This window comes from Neltuma alba, unplaced genomic scaffold (genome assembly GCF_004799145.2).
Source record: "Neltuma alba isolate B1F8T4 unplaced genomic scaffold, ASM479914v2 tig00005648_pilon, whole genome shotgun sequence".
Classification (NCBI taxonomy): Eukaryota; Viridiplantae; Streptophyta; class Magnoliopsida; order Fabales; family Fabaceae; genus Neltuma; species Neltuma alba.
Window position 1 is genome coordinate 59,211 of NW_021634185.1, and position 19,052 is coordinate 78,262.

General features: G+C 34.2%; 3 protein-coding genes across 4 annotated transcripts; all 3 read left to right on the plus strand.

The window, feature by feature from the left end:
• Window positions 1–2,965: 2,965 nt before the first annotated feature.
• LOC114748215 (40S ribosomal protein S11) lies at window positions 2,966–4,841 on the plus strand. Its single transcript, XM_028936576.1, has 6 exons — window positions 2,966–3,054; window positions 3,156–3,196; window positions 3,301–3,401; window positions 4,077–4,221; window positions 4,342–4,431; window positions 4,550–4,841. The coding sequence occupies exons 1-6, from the start codon at window positions 3,043–3,045 to the stop codon at window positions 4,638–4,640; spliced, it is 480 nt and encodes a 159-aa protein (XP_028792409.1). The 5' UTR covers window positions 2,966–3,042; the 3' UTR covers window positions 4,641–4,841.
• A 1,539-nt stretch (window positions 4,842–6,380) lies between these two features.
• Window positions 6,381–14,903, plus strand: LOC114748216 (40S ribosomal protein S11). 2 transcript variants are annotated; one of them, XM_028936578.1, is made up of 8 exons: window positions 6,381–6,486; window positions 6,584–6,624; window positions 6,729–6,829; window positions 7,363–7,507; window positions 7,628–7,717; window positions 7,848–7,980; window positions 13,839–13,842; window positions 14,893–14,903. In XM_028936578.1, exons 1-6 carry the CDS (start codon window positions 6,475–6,477, stop codon window positions 7,936–7,938), a joined length of 480 nt encoding a protein of 159 aa, XP_028792411.1. In that variant the 5' UTR covers window positions 6,381–6,474; the 3' UTR covers window positions 7,939–7,980; window positions 13,839–13,842; window positions 14,893–14,903. The 2 variants fall into 2 exon arrangements, with proteins under 2 accessions (XP_028792411.1, XP_028792410.1); XM_028936577.1 differs by lacking the exons at window positions 13,839–13,842; window positions 14,893–14,903 and having other exon boundaries at window positions 7,848–8,134.
• LOC114748214 (probable protein phosphatase 2C 27) lies at window positions 13,637–17,451 on the plus strand. Its single transcript, XM_028936575.1, has 4 exons — window positions 13,637–13,795; window positions 14,716–14,913; window positions 15,734–15,945; window positions 16,464–17,451. The coding sequence occupies exons 1-4, from the start codon at window positions 13,637–13,639 to the stop codon at window positions 17,032–17,034; spliced, it is 1,140 nt and encodes a 379-aa protein (XP_028792408.1). The 3' UTR covers window positions 17,035–17,451.
• Window positions 17,452–19,052: the final 1,601 nt, after the last annotated feature.

The window sequence follows — 19,052 nt, forward strand, 5'->3', positions numbered from 1 at the left end:
TTAGTGAGATCGATCTCCACTCGAACACGAACAAAATTGATGAAAGAACAATTCATCCATTTTTGGGTCTTCAAAACACAGGACCTCTCCTATCTCATTGCCAATCTTCAAAATATTCTTCTTAGTCATCACCCGCAGTGGGAGATTATGTATCTGAACCCAGTAAATACACTTACTTGAGAGAACCTCCTTCACTGTTAAGAGCGGCAACCATGGACGTAAGTTAAGCAAATATCCATCCACCGCCCACGGCCCATCCCGAAGAACTCTTTCATATTCTTGCTTCAGACCAAAATAGAACGGATAGACATTATCATCCAGAAATTGTATTTCCAGCTTACCTTTCACATTCCAGCTATGATCAATAGCTTTGCGAAATGTAGTTCGATTGATTGGGCGAGGCGAAACCAATTTCCCAACTAAAATGAAGCCCCCCGTCTTCAATTCCTCATCTTCCCAGTCGAGGGCACAATCATTGGGATCATCCATTACAACTTCCATAATTCTCAAGATGAACAGCACAGAATCACAAAATCAACAAACGGAAAGAGAAAAGGGGTTTAGGCTTGAAGAGGACAAGCTATTGAGCTCGCAAAAAGGAGAATGGTCGCTCTCACAGGGAAGAGAAAAATCTGAGAGCGTCCCGGATTTTGAATTGATTTAGTTTTCGATATTATATTTGGAACTAAGAACAATAGAGATCAAATATTTCAATTCAATCCTTTAGTCCACCGGCGATTTTAATTTGACCACCAATATGGATACTTACAATATGGATACTTACAATAGTATGGTCTCTAACTTTCCGATAAATTGGCGTCTAGCTTGTGCGATCATCTCATGTGTATTAATCCTTGCATAATTTTTCTTCAATATAATATACTACCTCCAATTCTTAATATAAAACCTCATTTTATTTTTATTTTAGTTTTAAATATAAGACCCCAATTCACTTTGTTTCTAATATTTATGCATTTTTTCCTAAGGTAATCCTTCTAATAATGATAGTTCTAGCCAACATACTTAATTAGTAATGATATTTTAAGAAAGACAATACCTATTTATTACAAATAACTAACTTAACTTATTTCTTTAATCTCCTCAAATTAGTCAACTAGCTCTTATAATTAGGACCGGAGGTAGTAATTTTTTATGTTATGAAAAATTGTATTGTCATTGAGGAAGGAAAAAATGAAGGGAGTGTTTGGATAGAAACCAAACTATGGTTTCAAAAGTACTTTTACGGTTTATGAAGTAAATATGTGGAGGAGTTTGCCTCGTTTTGAAAGTTGCCAAACACCCCCGAAATCATGAATAGCAATATTAATTATTCTTTCTATATTTAGCATAATACATAATTAACTAATTTAAATGGATTAAGTATTTTAGTTGAATTAGTTAATATGGTGTGTTTTTTCTAAAACACCCTAAGTATCTTCATTAATTTCCAGAATATCAATAAAGTTAAGTTGAAAAAAAATTGATAATCATATGAAATAAGTCTTACATATAGCACCATTACTAACCTTTTAATTATGTCTTATATTAAGTACCTGAGAAGTATATCGTTAATCGGCAATTATTATGTTATTGACAAAAAAAAACTATGTTATTGTCTGATTTCAATCGTCTTTTTTTTTTCCCCCGACTGGAAAGGGAAATTTATTAACTTAGAAAAATTATTAAGAGGTAAAAACAAAACAAAGCCGAAGGCAAAGAGTCTATCTCGGACGCAGAGTCAAGTTTTTAGCATTGAGAGTATGATCACTTAAAGATAAAATTTCATTAATCAATCGATGAGCTCGAGTGGAATCACTGCAGAAAACATGACGATACTTCCAACAAAGGTTCCAAACGTGATACACCAAGTTGGGTTGGAATCTTTCGTCCTTAGATTTCCTTGCAACCAGTCAAAGAAAGGCTGGTTTAAGAAACGCGGCTGGAGCGAAGTTGGGACAATGAGCTTCCAACAAGATGAAGCTTAAGTTACAGGAGCGCAGGACATGGTCTATGTCTTCAATTGCCTTGCCACAAATACCACAGACATCGCTTGCTGCCACATGCCTTCCGAACTCTCTCTTGATTTCCAAGTTCCATTTGGAGAAATATAATAATCAATGGTTCATTGCATTTCTTCTTCATCCAGAGGTTTGAATGTCAAATTGCACAGAGGCCTCAACTCTCCAATACAATAATCTGCCCAGAAACGACCTGTTTTACCATTTTCTACTTTCCAACATAACCCTAGATCCATATCATTCCAAATATTTCCCAAGCATTTCCAAAGGCAGGAGGCGTTAGTATTCCTCATGTTACTAGTCTCCTTACCATTCCATCTGTATTCGGCTTTGACCACTTTAACTTTAACCCATAGGGCATCGGGCTTAGTGCTAGCAATATAGGCCAGTTTCATCAGAAAAGGCGGAATTTTGAATCACAAGCGAGTTAAGCCCGCTTCCCCTACACTGCTTTGGCTGACATATAATTTATGAGGTGGGTGCTTTTACGTTGTTGCGTAGAACCCCATGCAAAGTTCCTTACGTGGGATAGCATAGAAGGGGATGGTCTTTATTATAACTAACGTTGATCGACAGAGGAATTCAACCAATGTTACGGGGATCCACGTTACATGAATCTCTTCGTTTTTTAAATTTCATAGATACCTTGTCCTTTAACTCATTTTTCTTGTAAGTAGCTCAGTTGGTCTAGCTGAACAACGAAACGGAAAAAATTGAGGGCAGATGGCGCTTGATTGGATCTTTCTAAACGAAGACCCAGGCCCGGACAATATATTATTTATGTAAGTCGCCCATGATTAGGTCCCCTCACATCCTTGGTAGCTTAAGGCCCATATTGTAGCAAAATAAATTGAAGCCCATAATTCTGGGCCTGGATTGAGGCCCATAAGTTTAAAGCAGACCGAAACAAATAAACAGGGGTCGTCAAGGTTCATCATAAATCTGGCTAGGGTTTCTGGCTGCCACTCTCGCCGTCTTTGCATTTCGCCCCTCTGCTCCTTAGCTTAGTCCAAGAGCTTCAACCATGGCGGAACAAGTACATTCAGATTCATAATTCCTTTTGATTGGGTTAATAATCCCGAGTTTTCGATCTCTTGTTCATTGATTTATTTTTTTGGTTTGTTTTCCTTTCGGCAGACTGAGAAGGCTTTTCTGAAGCAGCCAAAAGTGTTTCTAAGGTACACCAATTTGACATGAATTAATTTATTTCTTTTTTTTTTTCCTTTTAAGTTCGCTGTTGTTGTTTTGTTTAATTTGTTTGTGGCTGCTTCTGCTTTTCAAGCTCGAAGAAATCTGGGAAGGGAAAGAGGCCTGGCAAAGGAGGGAATCGCTTTTGGAAGTCTGTTGGACTTGGATTCAAGACTCCCAGGGACGCTATTGAAGGTTTCCTCTCCAAATCCTTTCTTTGTGTTTGTGAAAATCTACATTGCCTTGATGCCTCCTTTACTGTTTTTATGGTCGTTGTTGGGAGCTCGGATTTCCTTTGATATATCTGGTAAATTTTATTGATGTGAGTTGTTCGTAAATTCGGCCCCTGTTTCAATTTCCGATTTGGTAGCATAGTAAGTATATTTTTGTGGGTTGAAGGTTGCATGGTAAATTTTACTCTCAGTTGCTGGCTATCTATCGTCATTCTCTCTCTGCAATGCCACTGTAACCTTAGTCCGCGTATTGCAATCTAGTTTGCATACCTGACAATGCTGAAATTAGCGCTAGTACTTCTTTGCATGGAATGTGCTGCTTTGCTTGTTATCAGGTTAAGCAGTTTTTGGCAATGAGACATGGTTGGAGTGTTGTGACTCTCAATCTATACTCGGTGAAATATAATGTCAATAGAAGGATACGGCTTTGATAAAATTAATGGCTTAACTTGATGCAAAGTGTTTTGATATGTTTTCACTGTTTTTGTACAGGATTAGTGTGTGAAGGAGCGTTTCCTTGTTTGTGATTGTTCACGTTATTCTGATATTCAATATGAGTGATTGGTTATTTCGCCATCCAATGATTTATGTGCGCTTCTGCTTATGGAAAGCCTTCGCTTTTTTGTCTTTCATACAGGCACTTACATTGATAAGAAGTGCCCCTTCACTGGCACTGTTTCTATCAGGGGTCGTATTCTAGCTGGCACCTGTCATAGTGCTAAGATGACAAGAACCATTATTGTTAGAAGGAACTACCTTCATTTTGTCAAGAAGTACCAGAGGTATTCATTCTCATCCGGCTATTATGCTCATTTTTCATTTTATTTGGCCTTTGCAGTCTTGTTTCAGCATAATTTGTAATTTTCATTTGTTTTTCTCACTTCTGTCTTGTAAATATGTAGATATGAGAAGAGGCACTCAAACATTGCAGCTCACATATCACCTTGCTTTCGTGTAAAGGAAGGTGATCATGTGACCATCGGCCAGTGCAGGTTAGAATTTATGGAACAAACCTTTTTCGATTGCACGAAGTTCGGTATATTGTTGTTGTAACTTGCACGGTTTTTAATGTGTCATCACTGATTTCCTTCATTCTGATTATATTTTTAGGCCACTCTCAAAGACGGTGAGGTTCAACGTGTTAAAAGTGATTCCGGCTGGATCTTCTGGTGGTGTGAAGAAGGCATTTACTGGGATATGATATATGATTATTAGTTATGTTTGTAGGGGTACGAAATTTGGAGTTTGGAGCATATTCTATTTTTAGTTGTTTTTGAAAGTGACCGTATTCTAATTTAATCGATTTTGGAGTTCTTTTCTGGTTTGGATATATGAATTTCTAAATCCTGAAGATTATGAGCGTTTCATATCCAAGATGGTTATTTAAGTTTAACTATTGTGGTTATTTAATTTTAACTATTGGTGGGTCTCATAGAGGGGTATTCATCATGTACCCTTCCTGTCCACCCGATCCCCATCCCCTTCATTTCGGGGTGGGATGGGGATCACTTCCCTTCCTGGTTTTTTTAGTCAACTATTTTTTCATCTCTCCTATTTAGCTTTTAGATAAGATTCAGTATTCCGCTTAAGGTTTCTCATACTGACATTTCTTCTGCCATTCTGGGCTAGTATTACCGATACAGAGGGGATTGTGATATTTTTTGAGTAATTCGATTTGATATTCTGCTTTTACTTGTTCGAATATTTGTAGTTTGCTGGAGCACCATTCCAAAAACTAAGTACAATTTGGAACCAAGAAAAGTATTCCATTTTCTAATGAACACAAACCCAGAAGAAGCCATATTTCACCAACATTTGATTCCAATTTAAAATTTAGATTTTGGATTTGTTCAGATTGTATTTCATAATCTCAAAAGCCAATTTGTGAATTCACATACCAACATAAGTCTAGAAATTATATTTGAAATGACATTAAAATCGAATAATTTTTTTTTTTCATTTTTAACAAAAGCCAACTAGGATCAACCTTTTGAAGTCTTGGGGTAACTAAAACTGTATGGGTATTCAAATTGGCTTTTTACCTAAGAGATAGGTCATTTTAAATTGATAAAATGCAAATGAAATAAAATGTTGGTCTAGTTGGAAAAAAACGTGAGTTCAAATTTTGACTTTTGATTTTAAGCAGAGTTCTTAAAATTCAGGTCACCTAAACTTTTTAGTAAAAAGATAATTTTCACAAATGTTAATCTAAATATGAATTGTGCGTGGCCTTTTTCGTGGTAATAAGTGAGCAAAAAAAGAACGAGATAATGCTGTAATAAAAAAAAGAAAAGGAACGAGATAATGAAGAAGTGAAATCTATTAAAAAGATTAGAATTGATAAAATGCAAATGAAATAAAATGTTGGTCTAGTTGGAAAAAAACGTGAGTTCAAATTTTGACTTTTGATTTTAAGCAGAGTTCTTAAAATTCAGGTCACCTAAACTTTTTAGTAAAAAGATAATTTTCACAAATGTTAATCTAAATATGAATTGTGCGTGGCCTTTTTCGTGGTAATAAGTGAGCAAAAAAAGAACGAGATAATGCTGTAATAAAAAAAAGAAAAGGAACGAGATAATGAAGAAGTGAAATCTATTAAAAAGATTAGAATTAGGATATATAGTCATGAATGATTCGTAGGCTTTTTCCGAGAAAAGTTAATGGGCAATGATGATGCAAACATATTGGCCTGCCCTACTTGACTTTCTAGAAAATTGATATGACGACACACGACAAAAATTGAGATTAGGTAGTGCTTGATTGGATCTTATTTAAACAAAGGCCCAGCCCATAGTTATTTTTGTAACTGGCTCGTGATTAGGTCCTTTCCCCATATTATTAACGAAACATATTGAAGCCCATAAAGATGGGCCTAGTTCAGGCCCATAAGTTGAAAGCAGACTAAAACAAATAAACTGGGGTCGTCAGGCTTCGTCGTCAATCTGGCTAGGGTTTCTGGCTGCAGCTTTCGCGCTCTTTGAATTTCGCCACGATCTCGCCACTCTGCTCCGTAGCTTCGTTCAAGAGCTTGAACAATGGCGGAACAAGTACATTCAGATCCATAATTCCTTTTGGTTGTGTCAATAATTCCTAGTTTTCGATCTCTCATTCATTCATTTTTTTGGTTTGTTTTCCTTTCGGCAGACTGAGAAGGCTTTTCTGAAGCAGCCAAAAGTGTTTCTAAGGTACACAAATTTGACATGAATAAATTTATTTCTTCTTTTGTTTTCTTTTAAGTTCGCTGTTATTGTTTTGCTTAATTTGTTTGTGGCTGCTTCTGCTTTTGAAGCTCTAAGAAATCTGGGAAGGGAAAGAGGCCTGGCAAAGGGGGGAATCGCTTTTGGAAATCTATTGGACTTGGATTCAAGACTCCCAGGGACGCTATTGAAGGTTCCCTCTCTAAATCCTTTCTTTATGTCTGTAGAACTCTACGTTGCCTTGATGCCTCTTTTACTATTTATAAGGTCGTTGTTGTGAGCATGGATTTCGTTTGATACATCTGGTGAACTTTATTGATGGGAGTTGTTCATGGATTCGGCCCCTGTTTCAATTTCCGATTTGCTAGCATAGCAAGTATATTTTTGTGGGTTGAAGGTTGCATGGCAAGTCTTACTCTCACTTGCTGGCTATCTATCGTCATTCTCTCTTTGCAATGCCATTGTCACCTTAGTCTACGTATTGCAATCTCGTTTGCATGCCTGACACTGCTGAAATTAGCGCTAGTACAAGATAATGCATCGATTGTCCTGTTTTGCTTGTTATCAGGTTTATTTGTTTTCACTGTTTTTGTATACGACTAGTGTATAATCGAGCAAAATCACGTTATTGTGATATTCAATATGAATGATTGGTTATTTGTCGATCCATTGGTTTATATGCGCTTCTACTCATGGAAAGCCTTTGCGTTTTTGTATTTCATACAGGCACTTACATTGATAAGAAGTGCCCCTTCACTGGCACTGTTTCTATCAGGGGTCGTATTCTAGCTGGCACCTGTCATAGTGCTAAGATGACAAGAACCATTATTGTTAGAAGGAACTACCTTCATTTTGTCAAGAAGTACCAGAGGTATTCCTTCTCATCCGGCTGTTATGCTCATTTTTCATTTTATTTGGCCTTTGCAGTCTTGTTTCAGCATAATTTGTAATTTTCATTTGTTTTTCTCACTTCTGTCTTGTAAATATGTAGATATGAGAAGAGGCACTCAAACATTGCTGCTCACATATCACCTTGCTTTCGTGTAAAGGAAGGTGATCATGTGACCATTGGCCAATGCAGGTTAGAATTTATGGAACAAACCTTTTTTTTATTGCAATAAGTTTAGGATATTGTTGTTGTAAATTGCTTGCACGTCTTAATCTGGTCATCACTGATTCCTTTCATTCTCATTATATTCTCACTTTCTCAGGCCACTCTCAAAGACTGTGAGGTTCAATGTGTTAAAAGTTATCCCGGCTGGATCTTCTGGTGGTGTGAAGAAGGCATTTACTGGAATATGATGTATGATTATTAGTTATGTTTGTAGGGGTACGAAATTTGGAGCAGCCTCTGTTTTGAGCCTTTTGTTTTTTAAATTGACCATATGCTAATTTAATCAATTTTGGAGTTCTTTTCTGATTTTGGTTTATGAATGTTTAAATGCTAAAGATTATGAGCTTTTTAGTTTTTATATACAAGATCGTTATTTAATTTTAACTATTGTGGATCTCATATAGGGATGTTCATCACATCCCTTCCTGGCTGTCCTGTCCGCGTCCTAGTCATTTTGGGACCGGGGGAATCATGTATCCCATCTTTGTTGGCAATTTTTTGTGCCCCATATTCCCGTCTTTCCTATTTGGCTTTTAGATTACATTCAGTATTTTCCTTGGGTTTCTCTCTGACTTTTCGTCTGCCATTCTCGGCTAGTATTACTGATAGAGAGAGGATATCGATATATTTGAGTAATTCCATTGGTATTGTTTTGTTTTAAGTTGGAACATTTGGGTATTGCAGGAGTCCCATTCCAAATAACAGTACATTTCGGACCCAGGAAAAGTATTCCCTTTTGAGAAAATTTTGGCCTTAAAGGGGGCTGGCACATTGATCGCTCTCATTAATGAGATTCAAAGGTGGCCGTCCGGCATGCCGATTCTGTATATTTACAGCGGAACTACTCAAAATTAAAAAAAAAATATGGGTTGTGTTTTTTAAGGGGATGCTGGGTCCCGTTCACGCATTGGATAGTCTTGCGTTCTAAACAAATTCTCAAGGCACGGAGAGTAGTTTGTCTTTAATACGAGTTATTTTGTTTTTATTTTAATTTTGATTCCTCTAAGTTTTAAACTATGATCTATTAAGGTATTTTTTTTTTCATCTAAAACATTTATTTCTAAATCTAATAAAATTGTGGACCATTTTATCGTCAAAATACTACATCTAGTTCTTAATATAAGATCTTATTTGACTTTTATTTTGATTTTAAATATAAGATCTTAATTCATTTTATTTCTCATATTTATGTATTTTTTTCCCAAAAGTAATCTTTCTAACAATGATTGTTCTAGCCAATATACTTGATTAGTAAGGATATTTTAGGAAAGACAACACCTATTTGTTATAAATAACTAATTTAATTTATTTTTTTAATCTCCTCAAATTAGTTAATTAGCTCTTCTAATTAAGACCAGAAGTAGTATGTAGTTTGAAATTTGAGGAAACAATTAAAATGATTGTAATTTGAAGGATTAGAAATTATATTAACCCAAGTTAAAAGTTTGATCTTATCTTAATTTAATATTTTATATATTGTTATTTTTGTTGAACTTCTCATTTCTCACTTATTAAAGTTAGAAAAGTTATTAAATTTTAAGACAGAATTAATAAGGTTTAATTTTTTTTAGTTTTAGTAAAAATACATTGAAAGCTTTATAAATAGTATTAAAGAAATAAGTGAATGGTGCAGGTCATTAGATTTTTTTTGGCTCTAAGTAAGTAGTATTAAAGAGGTAAGTGAAGGGCGTGCTTTCGAATTTATGTTTTTTTTTTTTTTTAATGAAGTAAGACTGTTTATTATTTTAACTAACAACGGCTTGTTGGTAATACAAGTAACTAGAACTGTCATCCAAAAAGATGTGTGTAGTTACCAATCAAGTATGACTATGCTATGTTGGGGCTTCTTTTATTTTATTTCTTTTTTGTGCAAGGCACAGTTATTTTCTTTCAAGGTATTGTTGGAGTGTAGGTATATCTTTCAATAGAGATTGGAATCTTAGTTTATCATGATGTGAGAGATTAACCTCTTTTGTTAGATTCAACTTCTGTTTGTGACTACTTTGAGGCTAATCAATTTTTGAACCAAACAAACAAGATTGAGACATGGGAAGCCTGGCTTTTCCAAAATTTATTTTTTCACATCTGTGTTATGGCCACGTCGGGCCTAGCCAAGCCTTAATAAGTTGAGCTTAGGCTAAAAGCTGGAATTACATGTAAATCCTTACAATTTTTTATGACTGTTGAAATTTTTCTGAAGTTAGCAACAAAGGAAAAGCAGAAAGTCTTTGAAGATTCAAGGTGGGCAGAAAGATTAAAAATAACACAGAGAAAGGTATACTGATAACAAGTTTACCTAATATTTGAAGCATAAACTGTAGTTGTTTCTTATCCAACTTGTCTGCCCTTTCTGTGAAAGATACCCTAGAGGATTTAGATATACAAACTTGATTTTCTTAAGTTGCATGTATATTTTATTTTATTTTATTTGGCAAAAAAGTTTTTTTTTTTTTAATGTAACACTCATTTTGTAATGTAATTACAAGTAATATGACAAGTGGAGTGGCTTTGTCTTTTAAGCATATAGTTGGAGATTTACTTTTGGGGGAATCACTTTGATGTTGCCAGAAAAATAGTATAATTATCAAAAATTTCAATGGCAAATGAACAACATAAATTTATTATTATTTTCTACGCTGAAATTTAATATTAAATTATTATGCAATTTTTTAATAATTACATTCATTTCTTGAAATCACAGTAATTTTTCCTTTATTTTTTTAGTTTTTGCGTATGACACAGATTTAGTTGGCATATATTTGTTTTTGCATTTAATTATTATATTAGCTACACCCCTGGCATATTCTGTACAATAATCCAACATAATCTCTTGCAATCCCACAATGTTCAATTTATTATTTGGCAAAGCAATTTCAAATGTTGCAATTTAATTGTTAAGCCAACGAATCCACTTGGCGTTTATTCATAGAAACCTTGTTCAACTCTTCATTTCTTAAATAGTGATTGGTTTTCAAATGAACACCAACACAGAAGAAGCCATATCTAACCAACATCTGATTCAAATTTAAAATGACGAATTTGGATTTGTTCAGATTGGATTTCATAATCTCAAAAGCCCGTCTAAAAATTCAAAAGCCAATTTCAGCCTAAAAATTATATCTGGATTGACTTTAAATCAAATAAATTTTTTCTCATAAAGCCAATTAGACCTAAAACAACATTTTGAAGTCTTTGGGTTACTAAAACTAAATGGGGATTCAAACTGGCTTTTTTAGTGAAATATAAGTCAATTTTAATTGATAAAATGCAACTCAGAAAAAAAATTCACTTTGAACCAACAAACACTGGTTCAATTAGTAAGAAGTTTGCTCATGATCTATAAGACTGTAAGTTCAAATCATACAGCCTATTTGAAAGGTCTTATAGGTAAGCAATCTATCAATACATTTGTAAACTTTCTTTAAATATGAAGATATACCCTAGTACTTTGATGAGTCTCTAAAGCCCATCCTAACTAAACTTCTTTTTTTAATTTTTTATATATGAAAACATAATTCTTACGAAACGATTCATCTAAATATGAATCATATCTAAGCTTCTTTTTTTTTTTGGGGTGGTAACAAGTGAGTATAAAAGGAACAAAATAATGACCACCGAGCACTCAATCAACTGGTAGTAATTGTTCCAACTTAATCAGAAGTCACAGGTTCGATCTTTTATACATGCAGCAGTGTAGGTGATAGGGTTGCTACCCATATGGGTCCTATCATAACTTGATTCATGAAGGGTTGATTGGGATACGGGGTGTATATGTTAAAAAAAGAAAAAAAACAAAATAATGAAGAATTCAATTTTTTTCCCAAGATAAGTTAATTAATTGGTAATAATGATGCAAACATTTGATGGGTAAATAATAGAAATATGATTGGATGGGGCAGAAAAGTAATTAGATTCTGTGACCTACCCTATTTGACTTTCTAGAAACTTGAGAATGGATTCACACACACAAAAAAAAGAGGAAGAAATGAAGAAAACATGGCCACAAATTTGGGAATTGCTAGCTGCAGCAATCAAGCAACCAATAAAGTAAATGGCACGCACCTACCCCCTCTCTCAATAAAACTTTGTTTAATTTTCTTTATATAATGATGAATTATACATTAAACAACAACACATACAAAAAAACAAAAAAAGTCCGAAATAGGATCAGGCAAATAAAAGTGAATGTTTCTTTTTCTCTGTTTTATAAGTCACTATGAAATCTTTAATATGGATGCATTATTTTAGTCTTTATTTATTCTTATATAGGTTATTATTCTATTATAGGTTGTATATGTTAAATATGAATATAGTTAAAAAAAATTGTTAAGTTTGATTAATAAATTGTAAATGCCGTTTTCAAGGCTCAAATTTTCAGGCATTTTCGTACAAATGAAGAGAGTCACCATCAATAACAATAATGGAGGCCCTTTATTATTTTAAATATTAGCTTTCTATTGCATTTTCCACGTGTACTTCATTTTTGTCTATAGAGGATTAAATGTTCATCACTTTCCTCTAAGCGAGTGCTCGTTTCTCCTGCCATTCAAATTCAAACCCTCTCTCAACTTCAGTCCAAAAAAAAAAAAATCTCTCAACTAAAAATAAACAAATTAATCACATAATTTTATAATTAATTGATTAAGATCTCAAATCATTGGGTGGAATAAAATATAATATTGAAAATATAAAGTAATGGTTAGAAATGAAAATTTATTAATAAATAACATATGCATTTTGTGTGAAGAGGTAAACTTTATTTATATTTCATATTTTTAATGCATTAAAAATAAAATGATATTGGTTTTGATCGAAAATTATTAAAATAATTTTTGGTTCAGTTTGTAATATCGGAATCAACCTAAAAAGTCCGTTAAAAGTCAACCAAATAGATTAAATTATCATCAATCAATTTTAAAATATAAAATTAACCTATATTATTTGATCATATTAATCCCTTCTCTATCAGATTAAAAAAAAAAAACCTAACATTTTCAGTTTTCACTAACTCTCTCAATCCTAGAAGTGTCTGGGGATTTTTTTTCCCCCAAAAGAAGAAGTTTTGGGATTCCCTTACTTGCGTGGAAAACGTAAAATTTCCTGCATAGCGAGTGGTTTGGAACTTCTCTTCTTTCTTTTTCATCTTCTTCTCTTCTCTTTCTTTTTAATCATTAGATTGACATTTTAACATTTCAAATTTAAATTTTTTAAAACTATTATTAATATATTAAATTATAAAAATAAATAAATAATAAATTACAAACTAATATTAAAATTTAATTCTAATGGATTGTAAATGCGCTAAATATTTTTAAAATCTTTTTATAAATAGTTTATATAAAATTAAAATCTAAACTATTGAAATAATTAAAAAAGAAAAAATAAATAATTAAAAAAAAAAGAAAGAGGATGGAACCAAAAAAAAAGAGGTTCTGTTCACTGTTTAGAGATCTTTAGCCTGAGATTATAAACATGGAAATATTCATTTCTTTTGTATTTTAATATTTTATTTCTTTTTTGCCATCTGGAAAAAAAATTACCGTGAAAATATCAAGAGAAGCATTGTGGTTGGTGCCAAAAACCGAGAAGGACACGTGTCCGAGACCGTAACCAACAACTAAAACCAAAGTCGCCTCATAAATAATACTATAACACAACCCAACCAATCAATTTCCAGCCACGTTTCATTAAAAAAAATCTCAAGTTTACTCATTCGCGATCCTTTTCCCACTGTCTCGAAATTACTATACACTCGCACACCACCTCCCTTCCTTCCTTTTTTTCCCAACATATTCGCGGAATCTTCTTTTCTCTCTCCATTATACTCAGAATTATATCCAAATCTCTTAACTTTTTCTCTTCCAGGCCTGCAAGTTGTTTGTCACCATGGGCGTGCAAGACGCGGAGCAAGTTGGTGAAGATATGGAGACCCATGAGAGCAGAAGGAGGACATGGCCTTTGCATTGTGATTTCTTGCGTACCGAGATGGAGAACTGGGAAAAGGAACCTCCTTTGACAACTTCAAGTGTTGGAAATTCATTTCCTGTAAGTATTCGGTTCTCCGATCCTCTCTTTGTTGATTTGGTAGTTTTGTTCTTGATTTCTCTTTCGATTCTTCATGTCAAATGGGAAGCCATTTTTCTTGTTTTTCCTCGTTGGGTTAAGGCCTTTTATTGGATGGCTGCTGTATTGTCTTTTTTTGTTTGTCTTAGATATATTATTGTCCGGTGTTATTTAGAGTTAGTCAATGTTTCTGATTTGGTTGAGATCAATTGGTACTGCATTCCTCACGTGAAACGATCCTCCAACTTTAGCTTAACCTTATTGCTTATTCACTTCCTTTTCTGTGTCAAGTCATAGATTCTCTTCTAGTTGTTTAGACTTTGTTATATTGATTCTCCTTAATGTTCTTTGACAGAAGAACAGCTTCTCCATAAATGAAATAGGAATATGCTACAGCTTACATGTACCATGATGCCTATCTACTGGTAATAGTTTAAGTGCTAGTGCTACAGGAATGTGGAACGCATTTCTATTAAATAATTCTTGTTCCATGTGAGATTCCCGTCCTTGCGAATTTTATGATGATAATTTGTTCTTGTGATGTCCTGTGATCTCTTGGTTGGGACTACGAAAGTCTTGCTGAAGATACAGCTGTTTATCTTAGGAATTAGTATGTCTCCGGGAGTAGGATGACATACAAATTGCCTTTCTTTATGTTAGCATTTCCTTTTCTACTCGAGTTTTAGTTCAGTCTGTATCACTTCTTGTTCTTCATAATTGTATCGTCCATTTCCATAATTAACTCATCTGATTGTGTATCTGAGATTGATTGATCTTACTTTTGATGGCTCTCAAGTAATGCTGAACGTGTTTAATTGCTTTATTCTTCTTCATTGTTTATTGGTTCTTATTATCATCATTTTGTCTCAAATTCTTTTTCATTCTTCCTTTGGCACATTCAGCTGGAAAGCATAGGCGAGGATGCAGTGATTGGAGACGAAAGACAGACATTGATGAATTTCATCCCTGTTCGTCGGTCTGGTGAGTGGTCAGATATTGGAGATCGTCCTTATATGGAGGACACCCACATATGTGTTGGAGACATGGCGAAGGAATTTGGGTACAAAGTCATCAGTGAGGGAGCAGTTTCCTTTTATGGAGTAAGCCATCTAACTAATTATACTAGTTTCTGTTGCTGTCATCAATTTCAAGTACATTCTTTGATCAACATCTTATTTTGTGATAACATTAGGAAGTTTCAACACTCTTTATGTATCCTGAAGTTTGGGACCAGACACCAGTATATGATATTATTATTAAGAATCCAAGCTAACACTTGATGAACATCTCCCACTAATTGATTACTGGCTGGTCTTCATTTATTAACCACGTGATTAAAGATTGAGCATCAAACTCTCTTTTTTTCCATTTGAAGAACAAATTTTAAGGATGAGACTAGGACTTTCTCCCTCTTCTTGTCATGATCCTTTTCCTTAAATAAAAAGAGTTAATTAGAAACATGGTTGCTATTTGGGAGAATTACGAGGTTCTAAGGAAGGAAAAAAAATTACAAAACAAGTTTTAGAGGTTGTTATTCTCTACTCTAGAACTAGTCATTACAGGCTGCTTAGGTTGTTATTGGGACTTTTTAGTAATTATTTCTTTTCCTTGGGACTTGATTGTAATTCTCCCTTGTTATTTTACATATGCACTGAAACAAAATATCTAACTAGTCTGCGTGTGTCGATAAAACCAATTAGAAGAACGCAAGGAAGCATTCAGTAATTGGGGGAAATTAATTTACTTTCCCATTATGATTTTTTTCCATTTATAAGATTTGAACTCTCACCTCACTTAAGGAAAATAGAGTTTCTTCCACTTGACTCAAACACTATTAGTTCTTTTGTTCTTTTTATCTTGCAGAATATGCACCCTTTGGTCAGATTTTGACATGTAATGGCTAAAAAACTTGATGTGCAGGTATTTGATGGACATGATGGTGAGAGTGCTGCAAAATTTGTCCGTGATTATCTGCCAAGACTGATTGTTGAAGATGCTGACTTTCCCTTGGAGATGGAGAAGGTAGTCACAAGGTCATTCTTGGAGACTGATGCTGCATTTGCAAAGTCTTGTTCTCTTGAGTCTTGCATGCCTTCTGGTACAACTGCACTAACCGCCATTGTACATGGCAGGTGAGCAACTGTCTCCGCTGTTCTTTTGTGTTCATAACAATGCTAATATTGTCTTTCTATTTATCAAATTAAAAGTAAAATATCTCATTAGCAGTTAACCAGTGCTAATATTGTCTTTCTATTTATCAAATTGAAGGTAAAATATCTCATCAGCAGTTAATCACATTCATTTTACTCCCTCAATTGCATGGCACACTTAAAAGAAACAGATCCTAGCAAATGCTGAGTTTTATATCTTGGCTTTGAGAATTTCTTGTTGTATTTGCACTCTGTGCCCCCTCCCCCCTCTCCATCGGATGCTGAGTAGCAGCAATCTTGATTCGTTTACTTTTAGGAGCCTTTTTGTCGACAGAATTAAAAGAATTTGAAATGAGAAGGGACTCTGAGAATGAAAAGCAAATTCTGTTCTTGTTTTAAAAAGTTAGAAGGGAAACATACATATGGTTGAGTACTGATTATGGAAGCATCATTTGAATGAGATTAATTTTAAAAAGGAATGCCATCATTTTGTGGTACAGGTCTTTGCTTGTAGCCAATGCCGGAGACTGCAGGGCAGTGTTGTCCCGATGTGGAGGGGCTATAGAAATGTCCAAAGATCATAGACCCTTGTGTACGAAAGAAAGGACGAGGATTGAATCCTTAGGTGGATTTATTGATGATGATGGTTACCTGAATGGCAAACTTGGTGTCACGCGTGCTCTAGGCGACTGGCACCTCAAAGGAATGAAGGAAATGAGTGAAAGAGGACAAGGAGGGCCATTGACCGCTGAGCCAGAACTTAAATTGATGACATTAACTAAAGAAGACGAGTTCTTGATAATTGGGTGTGATGGAATCTGGGATGTATTTACCAGCCAAAATGCCATTGATTTTGCTAGGAGGCGGCTTCGAAAGCACAATGATGTGAAACTATGCTGCAAGGAAATGGTAGGGGAAGCCATGAAGAGAGGATCAACAGACAACTTAACCGTTGTGATGGTCTGTTTCCATGCAGATCCGCCGCCCCCTGTGGTGGTAGAAAGGTCAAGAGTCAGGAGAAGCATTTCAGCTGAGGGACTCCAGCATCTAAGAGCTCTGTTAGAAGGATAGAAAGATTCCCTGTGAAGCTGCTGTTTTCTTTTCCTTTGAGCGGTTATGTACATATACATACATACATACATACATACATATATATATATATTCAAGCATCAGACAGAAAGTGCCTTCCAGCTGCTGATTTTACTGATTGATGCTAAGCCTTGTTTCTGAGGAGGATGGGGAAAGAACAGTGAGTTGCCATGACTCTAAAGAGATTCTTATCATAATCTTGAAGCAATTTTTCTCATTATTATTGGCAAAGCAGGATGGAATCGTGTGAGTTGTACAGGGGTTACACATAATTGATGCATTGTAGTCCTATTTCCATGGGCATAAAGTTAAAGCACTGTAAATAAACTGTTAATCTGTCAAACTTTCACTGAAGGCTTGCTGCTGTTGCTTCTTACAGAACCCTTTTAACTTATTCAATTAGCTCATTTGAATCAGATCGTTCTTATACAGTTGTCTTCTTAGAATGGCGAGAAAGAATGACAATAATAGTCATGAATGGATTTCTCCTGGTTTCATCTATGAAGATATCAAATATGTGATTATCTTTTCAGTGCTCAGCTCCTCTGATCTCAGTTATAGCAACAGGAATGATGAATCAAGGATAAAGCCGCAAATAAAATAGCTTCTGTTGCGCCAAAAGGGAGCCCAAGAGCAGCTCCAACAGAACTAGTACACAGGAAATTATACAAGTTTCTTTCTGTCCTCTGGTCTCTGTAGAATACCTTTCCTTTCCTCTCATGTTAACCATTTGAGCAACCAAGATTCAACAAGAAGATCTGCCAGCCCCCATTTGTTTTGGCCAATCACGAGGCTGAGTTTTGAACTGAAGAAGCCTGATTGGCTGATTCCACGCATATCGTCATCATAATCCCTACTCTTCATGATCGAACCATTCTCATCTTAATCATTAGGAACCTCGACCCTGGCCTCTGTCATGTGCTTTTATCTCTTCTTCTTCCTCCTAAAGAAAAGAGTTAAGATGTAAATTTGTCTTGGAAGATTTCTGGGTTCAATATTGTTATAAGAATTTAAAATCGTAGCAATTAAAAATGTTAATGATCAATTTCATTATTTTTACAGTCTAACAGCAAAAGGTAAAATTGCTGAAAATCCAAAAAAATTTCCAGATACGCAGCGTTCCGAGATGAATACTTCTGGGACTAATCTACATTTAACATTGACAGAAAACCTATCATCTTGATGATGTTTTGAACTTGTGGGACAGTGTTATGAATTATTTTTATCACACTGGGATTTTTTTTTTTTAAAAAAAAGACTTGTATGAATTTTCAATTTTCAACTTTCAACCCCTACCCTTAAAGGGATTCATTAATGCACGAGTGTCATATGTTTGACGATATCTGTAATTACTAGTCCGGTTTTAAATGTAAAATTTTTTTTGTAGTATAATTTGTACTAAAAAAAGAGTCTTATATTTAGGACCGAAGGAATTTTTTTTTTCCCAAAATGATTTATATAAAATTTCAGATCCCGCCACCGAAAAAGTTCCTTAGGACCGGATGTGTAGTTTTTTTTCACTTTTTATCATCGGTCACTTCTGCCTGTAATTTTCCGGCCAAAACTTCTTTTTGTAGTTCAATATTCTAATGAACACTGACTCAAGACTTATTTATCCCCCAAAAAAAAAGTTGACTCAGACTTGTACTGTTTCTTTACGCAATTATATAACGTACTATTCGGGCAAAAAAAAAAGTTAAATAACTATAAAAATATAAACAAAAAAACTAAATGTACTTCTTAGCATTAATTTGATTATTAATGTTGAAAAGGTTACATAAAATTTTATATAACAAATGAATTCTTTTATGCATTATTTAATTAAAAACTTAAAAATATGATCTTATCAAGTACATATTCTACCATTTCTATTATATATAAGTTTTTACACATAGTATAATATTTCTTTTATTTTTTATATTATTATGCATTTATGTATTGTAATTTAAATAAATTTTAATATCATAGTATATGTCTAGAAATATAATTTTAATAATTAC

Excerpts from the sequence above, each read along its gene's own strand:
- LOC114748215 (XM_028936576.1), top strand. Across the intron at positions 3,197-3,300 it reads CAGCCAAAAGTGTTTCTAAG|CTCGAAGAAATCTGGGAAGG; the intron begins GTACACCAATTT and ends CTGCTTTTCAAG. Across the intron at positions 4,222-4,341 it reads TTTGTCAAGAAGTACCAGAG|ATATGAGAAGAGGCACTCAA; the intron begins GTATTCATTCTC and ends GTAAATATGTAG.
- LOC114748216 (XM_028936578.1), top strand. Across the intron at positions 7,508-7,627 it reads TTTGTCAAGAAGTACCAGAG|ATATGAGAAGAGGCACTCAA; the intron begins GTATTCCTTCTC and ends GTAAATATGTAG. Across the intron at positions 7,718-7,847 it reads GTGACCATTGGCCAATGCAG|GCCACTCTCAAAGACTGTGA; the intron begins GTTAGAATTTAT and ends TCACTTTCTCAG.
- LOC114748214 (XM_028936575.1), top strand. The coding sequence starts at position 13,637 with ATGGGCGTGCAAGACGCGGAGCAAGTTGGTGAAGATATGGAGACCCAT. Across the intron at positions 13,796-14,715 it reads GTGTTGGAAATTCATTTCCT|CTGGAAAGCATAGGCGAGGA; the intron begins GTAAGTATTCGG and ends TGGCACATTCAG. Across the intron at positions 15,946-16,463 it reads ACCGCCATTGTACATGGCAG|GTCTTTGCTTGTAGCCAATG; the intron begins GTGAGCAACTGT and ends TTTGTGGTACAG.